At 26.8% G+C, this 10976-nt stretch overlaps 1 protein-coding gene across 1 annotated transcript; it reads right to left on the bottom strand.

The window, feature by feature from the left end:
- Nucleotides 1–8623: 8623 nt before the first annotated feature.
- Nucleotides 8624–10755, bottom strand: LOC107019038 (transcription factor MYB78). The gene is made up of 3 exons (XM_015219627.2): nucleotides 10349–10755; nucleotides 9612–9741; nucleotides 8624–9440 (listed from the first exon to the last, which is right to left on the bottom strand). Exons 1-3 carry the CDS (start codon nucleotides 10548–10550, stop codon nucleotides 8819–8821), a joined length of 954 nt encoding a protein of 317 aa, XP_015075113.1. The 5' UTR covers nucleotides 10551–10755; the 3' UTR covers nucleotides 8624–8818.
- Between the last annotated feature and the right edge of the window lie 221 nt (nucleotides 10756–10976).

The raw sequence follows: 10976 nt of genomic DNA, 5'->3' as shown, positions 1-10976 counted from the left end.
ATAGTTGGCTAACGATCCGTTTGATCATAAAAATTATGTATTTATTTATTTATATTTGGAATATTGAAAATTAGTATATCTCAATAATAAAAATTTCAAATTAGATTTTGAAAATAAGTCAGAACTTATTCTCTAACTTACTTTTCACTTATAAAATTATATTTAGATACATTTAAATATGAACACATTTTAAATATCCTCTACGAAAACATATAATCAAACATAATTTTATTTTCAATTCCGACTCTGTAAGTCGATAATAATAATAGTGAACTGTAACTGACACAGTACTATAGTTTGGCCAAGACTTCATTATGATATGACTATATATCCAAGGGGTCCTTTGGGATGATTTCACAAAATTTGTTATTCTAAATAAATTTATAGTTAAGATTTCTAACTACGGGTTTTTGGCTTATTTTGTTATTTTGATTTTAAAATATTATAAGCACTTTTTAACTTTACACAAACACTTAAAAATTGCTTAAAAATTATTTTTACTTAAAAGTACCTAAAATAAATCAATAATCTAAACGAACACTAAGGGTTGATAAACTTTAAAGCGAAAATTGTATATAATAGCAAACTAATAACTTAAAATAAATGGAATAGCTAGGGTTTGATTTAATTGTGCTCCATAACAAACGTTAGTTAAAATTTGCCAGCGTTTCTCTTCCAGAAATCTCGCTCGCCACTCTCCATTCTCGCTCGCCTCTCTCGCTTTATACACAGAAGTGTATAATTCTGTTTCTGTTTTGTATAAAGCGAGAGAAAATTGTATATACACATGCAAAAATATATATCTTCGTGTTATACACTTAATTATACAATTTACAAACATTTTACTTCAAATATTGCAGAGAAAAAGGTCAACGAATTATACAATTGCAGTGAAATACAATTTTCTCTAGCTTTATACAACAGAAGTGTATATATTGTGTTTCTGTTTTTGTATAAAGCGAGAGAAAAAACATATATCTTCTTACTATACACTTAATATTGCAGCGAAATAGGCAGTGAATTATACAATTGTGCATTATACAATTGCAGTGAAATAGGATAGCAAATTATACAATTGCAGCGAAATAGGCCAGCGAATTATACACTTTTATATGTATAACGAATTATACAATTTTATGTTTGCTATGGAACGCAATTATGCAAAGTTTGCTATAGCATACAAATATGAATTTTTTGTTTGCTATATGTGAAAGTTGTCCAACTTTAAATCGTGAATCAGTATATGTCTACGAACTTAGGCTAGTTAAAAAGGCCCAAATTCTTTATGGCCTGGAAAATGGCCCAATAAGGCCCAACTAACGGGTCGGGTCGAAATAGCCCATGGTCCAAGCCCAAAAGCCAAAAAAGTATTTGGGCTTATCATCTCCGAGTCCATAATGATAGATTACCCGTCTAGTCTATGTTAGATCTATATATTGAATAGTTCGTTATTCAAGATTCATTTGAACATGTGATACGAAATCAAATTGACTTGGAAAATTATTTTTTTTTAAATATTAGTGTTAGATTCCGTTCTAATAACACTACTCAAACTTATAAGAAACGTTAGATTATAATTTAAAGTTTACAATAACTTATAAATTGAAATCGAAAAGTATTCTTAAGTGACGGATGTAAATTGAAATGGGAACTTAATTAAATACCATGTGAGAATTGAAAAAAAAAAGGCACTACAACTTGCAATTTTAGAGCTTAAAAGATATCAAATAAATTGACAGAATTAAAGAATATTTTTAATTGCTTGGATTGTTGTTAAACAATAATTTTAGTCAAAGTTAATCTAACTACGTAAGCCATTATTTTGTATCATCCAAAATTCCCAAACTCTAGCCATGATAATAAATAAAAATGTGTTATTTGACCCCATCATTTATTTATTTTTTCATAAGAAAATGTGTCATTTCATGATAAAAGTTGAATGACACATTTGGACTTTAGTCGCGAGTGAATAAATGTGTTATAGACGTGAACAAGTAATTATTTAAATTTGTACAAAATTAAATAAATAGACGCATATGTTTAACGTGAGATAATATAAATTAGTCGCAAGGGGCAGGTAGAATGAGTATATCTCACACGAATTGTCACGTAAGGCATGTACTATTTAAAATTAACTACTTGTACACACCTAAAATTAGAGGGTATAAATATCAACATATGTTAAGTTAAAGGACACGTTTATAAATTGCTTTTAATCTTATGATCTTAAACTTAACAATGCATGCAAAGTGTATCAAATTAATTTTTAATTTATTATTTTAAACATCAACGTAAAATACTAAAAATTAAAAATTGTCAAATTATAAAAAAAATTATTTTCTAAAATAGATTTTAATAGAGGAATAAGAATATAACGCAAACAAAATGAAATGGTTGGACTATGTGTTCTTACCATTCTTAATCTTAGGCTGCTAATATGATTTGTATACTTTGTTATTATTTTTCTCTAAGTGTATAATAAAAAAATTTGGAGATGGATCTTTATAAAAATAATTGATAGAATTTACTGATAGATATATTTGGTATTATATATTTATTGAGATATAATTTTTTGTTTGAGATTAGTTTTTGGAAATTGAAATTCTTTTGTTTGTAAAGTTTGTTTGTTTTTATTCGGTCATTTGGCAGTTAGAACATAAGAGTGGACATTCGGTATTCGATTAAGAATTTTTAAATTTATTTTTATTTTTATTTTTTTGTGTTGATACGATATAATAGAAGATCCATAAATAAGAAGATATCAAAAAAAGTAAAATTGACAAAACGAAAAGATATTTGTATTTAGATTTTTATGTTTAGTCTTTTAACTTACCTAATGCCAAATTACCAAAACATTTTATTTTTATTCAATAATTTGGTTTTTTAATTTTTTTATACCCGATCCTGATTTCTTGATTTGTGTTTAACTAATTTGAATTCATATTGAAATTTCTTATCGAGAATAAAGCACTCCTTATTACTAAGAGACTCTATTCTTAAAATTCGTATTTAAAATTTTTAATAAAAAATGAAAAAGTATTTACTATTATTCTCGTAAGGTGGCTTTCAAATTTTAATTTAAAGGATTGATCAATATTTGTCTTGTTCTTGTTTAATAATTATAGTCAATGGAGATACTAATTTTATTCTTTTACATCTTTCCATTCTTATTAACATATGTTTTCAGCTAATTAATTATTTTTTAATTTTAATTAAACACGTTTTTACTTAATGCATCGAGCATGTTCGTTCCTAATGGAAAGGAGAGCTAATTACTAACTTTATTATAATTATAAGTTATAAATGAATGCACATACTTTAATTACTATATGCTCCAATATTATACTCAACCTTGATTATATAATTAAGCGCAAACGTAAAGTACTCTAAATTGCAAAAAATTAATGTATGATACTAAATTATTCTTCAATACTTTTTATGTTCAGTTGATTAAAAAAATTAGGAAAAATGTACAAGTACCTCCTTAACTTATGTCCGAAATCTTAGAGACACACTTATACTTATAATAAGGTCTTATTACTCCCTGAACTTATTTTATAAGTAATTTTCTACCCCTTTTCGGCCTACATGATACTAGCTTGAAAAAAAAAACAACCAGCGTTGGGCCCACAAGAGGTGTCACGAAGGACGAAAATAGGTAGAAAATTATTAATAAAATAAGTTTAGGAGGGTAGTAAGACCTTTATTTAATATAAGTGTGTCTCTGAGATTTCGGGCATAAATTGAGGGGTACTTGTGCATTATCCTTAAAAATTAAAAAATAAGTTTTAACGCTATGCCCATGATCCCACATCTCTTCAATCCGCATAATATTTATCTAGATTATATAGAGTATTTTTAGAATAATATTTTCTTACTACCTACCAAACATAAAAAGATAAAAAAATAACACACTTATTTTTGTATAATATTTTTTTCTTAATGCCAAGCACACCCCTAATTTCATTTTAATTTCCAATTAGTTAGCTAACAATATATAATACCACTTCATAACTTTGGTGATCATTAGATTTTTCAATTTAATTTTATATTAATCGATTTTTTAATTTTGAAAAAGTTCTTTTTAATTTGAATAAAAATAAATTGATTTGATTTTTTTTTTCGATTTTTTTTTCAATCATGAAGTGCTTTAAATGGCATTTCTTTTTGAGGTTATGTTAAGCACCAAATGACGTATAGTGATAAGCATCAACCTTAAGGCATAATTAAGTAATCTAAATTAATATGCTATAATCATATGGATTCTAGTTAATTAACTATATATATATATATACACACACTACGTTTTAATTTAACTTATTAAAAGGTGTTACTTGTCATTATTTATCAATATTATATATATTGTCGGACCATTTAAAAAATAGTTACAACTTACACTATATAGTAATTACTATATTAACGATAATAATTTAATTACCACAAAGTATATATGTTTAGTGGTAGACTGGTGGTTAGTGCTTTTTGTAAATGTTTTTAAAAGCATATAAGCTAAACTGAATCCAATTACAATTAATTGATGCCGATAAAAGTTTTAGCACTTTTTATTAAGGCTTAATACATAAATATGCCCTTTAACTTGGTTTCGAATCACATTTATGTCCTTTAACTTTCAGTGTGCACATGTAGAAACTTAAACTTGTATAAAGTTGAATAAATAGACGCACATGTCCTACATGTCATTTTTCGTCTTACGTGGTGTCCTACGTGTATTGTGTCATGTAGGACTCATGTGTTTATTTATTTAAAAGTTCGATAGTTAAAGTGCTTGTTTGTGCATTATGAAAGTTGGAGGTCAAAGTTAAAATTTGAAGTCAAGTTTAGAGTCTAATATATGTATTATATCCTTTATTAATATATATATTTATTGCTAATAAAAGTTATTTTTGTTATAGTATATACACGATCAATAGTTCCTCTAATACTTTCCCTCTTCCGGAAATAACGAGTGTATTTACTAACTTACCCCTCATCAAAGAGAAGTTAATAAATGGTTCTTGGTCATCTAAACAAGGATAATTTTGGAAGAATAAGATCAATTCCTTCTCGAAACCCTAGAATACCATCTTAGTTTTTTTGAAATATAATGAAAAAATTAAAACATCACTTATTTTGAGAACGGACGAAATAGGTAATTAAGTTGCATCATTTTACTTTTTATGTGCAAGTATTTATACACCCTCGATTGTCTACTTGTTTATATTTGAGTTACCATAATCTTTAAAAAATAATAAAGAAGATATTTATTTTATCACCTTTAATTATTATCGAACAACAACGTAATAATAAGGATAAAATTGATATAAAATAATATATAATTTTCTAATTTTTCATACTGAATAAATAAAAATAAATATCTACATTCAATATAGTAAACAAGTAAAAATAAATCGAAACAATAGTTATTAAGTGCTCAAATAACACAAAATAGTTTATAATTTTGTTTTATTGATAAAAAATGTTGGGTACAAGAGATAATCATCTATTCTTTTTTTTTTCTTTATTACGTGTTGGAAAAGTATTTTCTGTTGAATAGTAGTGGCTATAAAAGTTTCCAAAATTCGAATATAATGACAAATTTATGGATTAGAGAATTTTAATAACAATTAATTAATGTTTAACGAATTAACCCCCCTTTTAATTAACAAATACCTTCACGTAATGATTTTATGATAACCTCATTTGAAACAGAATACGGAAACAAAAAAATCTATACAAATTCAATAAATAATTTTTCATTTTTATTATTATTTATTCATAATACTAAAAATATATATCTATTTTTTACTTGTCAATTTTGCATATCAATTTTATAAAAATAAGATTAAAGAGTTAATTACCTTTTTAGCTTTTACATAAATTTTATTGATTCCTCTCCCAATACGATATAAATGATAAAAAAAAAATATTTTTTTTTAAAAAATACAACTGTTCAATTTGTAGAAAAGTCTACAGCAAAAAATATTGAATTTTTTATTTTAAAAAATAAATTCATTACAGCTATGTGGTCCTGCTAGATGGGTGGATTAATACAACTTGCTACTGTTTAGGAGGGACTAGTAAATATTTATTCGCATCGAGTAGTACATAAATTAAAATTATGTAAATTTACTATAGTTAAATGAGTTAACGAACACAACTTAGTTAGTAATGATAAAAACTCTAACGTTATATTTAAGAAATCTTTTTTAGATGTAATCTCAAATACTCATTACATAGATAAATTAATCATTTAAAATATATCAACAATAAAAATAATAACATACATAATATTCTCTCACAAAATGCTCGTTCAAAGAGTGTAAGATGTAAGATAGTCGAAAGAAAAGATATTCAAAGCAAATCTGAAATATGTATACCCTCGTTCTCAATTGTAATTCATATATCTTGCCTACTGAATCATATTTGTTATGAAGCGTTTTATTCCTAATGTGATATATTTTAGTACAAATTCAAATTTAATCAAATTTCAATATGAATATCAGATACTGAGTGAAAAAAAAACTAATTCTCATAATTAACACAACTATACAACTGATCCATCTGTATACTCATCTTGTCGAATTATTAACCCTAATAATAATTTTTCGATAAAAAGAGATACTCTTAATATAATTACATAAACTTAAATTTATAAGTCTTTGGATTACTCCAAGTCTAAGAAGTCTACAAAACTACTACTAAATAGTCTAATACTTACAACTTTCAAAGGGACACATGGAAGCTAACTAACACACTTATAACTTTTGGACCACTTGTGATGGCTCTCTATCACACCACAAGTATTCTATTCCTCTATTTTAATTTGTTCGTCTTAAAAAGAACATTTAATAAAATTACAGGTATTTTATAAAATTTGTAAAGTATGTTATGTATCATATACACTTTTTTTAAGGTCAAAACAAGATTCGAATAAAAGTTGTCCTAAGATCTTTGTTCATTTTTACTATTTATTATAACTTGTATATCATATATTATCAATTTAACTATCTTATTCATGTCTTTTTATCATTTCTATCGCGCTTAATTTAAGACTTAAAGAGTATTTAAGTCCATTTTTTCGTTAAACTTAGAATGATCAATATCGCACTATTATTGAAAGTAAAAAATAAAATTTATTTTCGAGCTTTCACAAGAAAAATTAAAATTAAGAAAACTTCATATAGATGCATTTTGAGATATTTTTTTTATTAGGGATAACGCCCAAGTACCCCCTCAATCTATGCCCGAAATCTCAAAGACACACTTATACTATATTAAGGTCCTATTATCCCCCTGAACTTATTTTAGTAATAATATTTTACCCTTTTTCGACCTACGTGGCACTATCTTGTGGGCCCAACGATGGTTGACTTTTTTTTTTCAAACTAGTGCCACGTAGGCTAAAAAGGGGTAGAAAATTACTTATAAAATAAGTTCAGGGAGGTAATAGGACCTTAGTATAGTATAAGTGTGTCTCTGGAATTTCGGGCATAGGTTGAGGGGGTACTTGTGCATTTTCCCTTTTTATTATATGATTATTTGCAGCAAGTAGGTTTAAATTATATACAAAATCATGTAGCTAAGAATATACCACGTATTTTTTTTTCACTTTAATTAATCTAGAATGAAGACTAAGGTCTTTTAATTTGGTTCAGACCCCATAGACTGTTTTCTTAAAATTCCATGACTTTGGTCTAAGATTATTAATATTTATATTAACAAGCAACAAAGACGTTTTACTGTTAAAAATAGTAGAGCCAATTAATTATGCACTCTCTCTCATTATATACAAAAAAATATTTTCCCCTTTTAGAATTCCATCATAAGTATGTTAAATTAATAACTCCAAAATATAGAAAAAGGCTAAAAAAAAAAAAAGGATTTGTGTACAATTGTATATGAATTTTTAGTATTGTGTGATGAGAAAGGGACTTTATAAACTTAGCTTAATTTTAAAAGTTTACTCATAAAATGAAGATAATTGTCTGAGATTATATAAAGAGATCAAAAACTCCATTCACAATTGACGTAGGAGTTTAACACGATATTTGCACAATAACAACCAAACATCTGGAGCGTTAACAATGTAAGACAATCAATGGTTGAGATTTGTATGACTCTAATACTATGATATATATATATAAGAAACGAATTTTGAATCTAATCCAATTTCAGAAGTTAGTTCATGAAATAAGAATTATTTAAAATCAAGTAAAAATAGACCAAAGACCCCATCCACAATCGACATGGGCCCGGACTTTAACATGCATTCACACGATTAGAGAATTGAAAATTTAGAACATGAAAAATATAATATGAAATTTAATATCGAATAAAATAAAAGTCGAGATGAGTCTAAATAACTCTAATATCATAATCTAACATATATAACTTCGAAACAGCTAGCTCATGAGATGAGAATCATCCAAAAAAATTATATAAATCAATTAAAGACCCCATCTACAATTGGGTTGACTCTAACACACAATCCTCTTACCTCAATATTATAAAAAAAGTTTCTTTAATTAGCATTAGAAGTTATACATTTTCTACTAGCACATATATATATTTTAAGAAACTCATCGATAAAAGTAAATCTAAAATAAATGTACACATATATGTATTTTTATTTAAAAAAAAATTATAAAACTAAGAAATTGATTGAAATTTGAAACATAAAAGCTACAAATATGTTGCATAAGAATTTTTAAAAAAATTAGATGCTTTTATGGTGTGATTAATGATGATAATATTTCTCTATATGAATCTCCAACCTCTTGAGGTACTCTTGGATACTATATATATATATATTTTTTTATCACATGTCATTGTTCAATTGTTGTAAGAAGCACATATCTTCAATATTCCATGGATTTTCCATCCATTGTGTATTGTTTTGTTGATCCACTTCTTGGAATCCTTGAAATCCAGGGTGAAAATTATAACTTGTGGGATTAATTGTTGATTCTACATAGAGCAATTGATTAGTACTTTGATTAACTTGAGAATGATCTTGATTATTGCTTTGATTAATTGAGAAATTGTAGCAACCATCAGTGAGGTCGGATGAGTAATTATCCGATGACGCTGAAGTTGCTGAATAATTAAGACTGTTTGTTTTCTCGATATTCATCAGTTGGATAGGTAAGTATTCGGGTACATGATGGTTCATGTTTGGTAGTAGATGTTGAATTTCTTGACTTTGGACATATGTGGTGGTGGGGCCGGAGGAAGAAGCCGCCGTTGGGTTGGAAGTAGCCGCGGCGGCTTGTATTCTTTCGGCTAACCTAGGCATCCAAAGATACTTCATGGTATCTTTGAATTGCTTACTATTCACGTCACATTTGAGTTGTTTTGCATGCTTTTGTACCCGAGTTCGCCAATAATTTTTTATTTCATTGTCTGTTCTTCCAGGAAGATGTTGAGCGATTTTAGACCAACTACACAAAAGAAAGAGAAAATCATATTACACACTATTATAATTAAGTTACTACTAGTAGCAAATGACACATAGTTTATAGTTATTTTAATGTGGTACTATTACGAATATAGTGTAATGATTATACGTGAAATTAATTCGTAACTATACATAAGTCTGAGAGTGAACATACCGATTGCCCCATCGAGAATGCAATTCAAGAATCAAGAGTTGTTCTTCAACAGTAATATTGCCACGTCGAACATCTGGTCGAAGATAATTAAGCCATCGCAATCTACAACTTTTCCCTGTTCTCTTTAAACCTGTTTAATTAATTGAACCACAACGATTTATTAATTATAATAAACTTCTCATGACTAATTATGCCAAAGTTAAATTTAAAAGCATATTTCAAAAATAAAGTATTAATAAAAGACAATATGATGCACAAAATATTTTGCGTTTGAAACATACAAATACTTACTTTAAAACTATTACTTGTACACCCCACCCAAAAGAAACACTTTAAATTACCTAATTGTAAAGAAGAAATAAAATTATACAACAACATATCCATACGAATATTTATCTATGTGAAGATATTGTCTTATTATACAAAAGAAAAGAAAAAGAAATACATGTTGCAATAAAGAAAAGATGGTTTCTCAAAGAAAGATTACTAATTCAACTAACTCGATAAACATAATTTATTAATCAGAAATTCAGAATTCGAACTTTTAATAATAAAAAAGTTACAGTAGTAAACACTTATTCCTTAACATGCCTTACACAAGTATGGACGTAGATTAGTTGAACGACCTTAGTTTATTAATTAAAGATTGTTCAACTTCTCATGAGTAACCAAATGTAAAAAGTTTTTAGTAAACACTACGATCAACAATAACAAAAAGAATAAAGATATATAATTACCAGCACAACGTGCAAGAGAATTCCAACGACCTTCACCGTGATGTGCAATAAAATTGATAAGTGTAAAGTCTTCTTCAACGGTCCATGGACCCCTTCGAAGATCCATAACAATTTCTTCCTCCTTAATTTCTTCCTTACTATCTCCTCGTCCTCCTTCTCGTCCTCGTCCAACAACTTCAATTTTCTGACCATGATAATCCATCTAAACTATTTTTTTTTTTTGCTTACTCAAAATGAAGAAACTAATTGAATGTTACAAAAATGTACAAATAGAGAAAAAAGAGAGAGAAATTTTATATGATATAATATTAGAAGAGAAATGAATATTGGATTAGTATACAAGGACATAGAAGTTGATGGGACTTTATAAAGATTTTAAAAAATAAAACAAAAATAAAAGGTGGGGAGAAGTTTGAAAAAATTGTGTTTAGAAAATAAAAGTGGCATGTGAGGGAAAGAAGAATTTAGAAGTTATAAAAAAATAAAAAGTAAAATTTAAAAAAAAAAAAGTCTATAGTTGTAATAATAATACTATGTATCCCACAAAGCCGCAATAAGGAGAAAAACTTTAATTTTCAACTTTTTAATTCTATAGTTCAATTAAAGTTTAATATTGACTTTCTTCTTT

This window comes from Solanum pennellii, chromosome 5 (assembly GCF_001406875.1).
Source record: "Solanum pennellii chromosome 5, SPENNV200".
Lineage (NCBI taxonomy): Eukaryota > Viridiplantae > Streptophyta > Magnoliopsida > Solanales > Solanaceae > Solanum > Solanum pennellii.
This window is presented reverse-complemented; position numbering and strand designations above follow the sequence as displayed.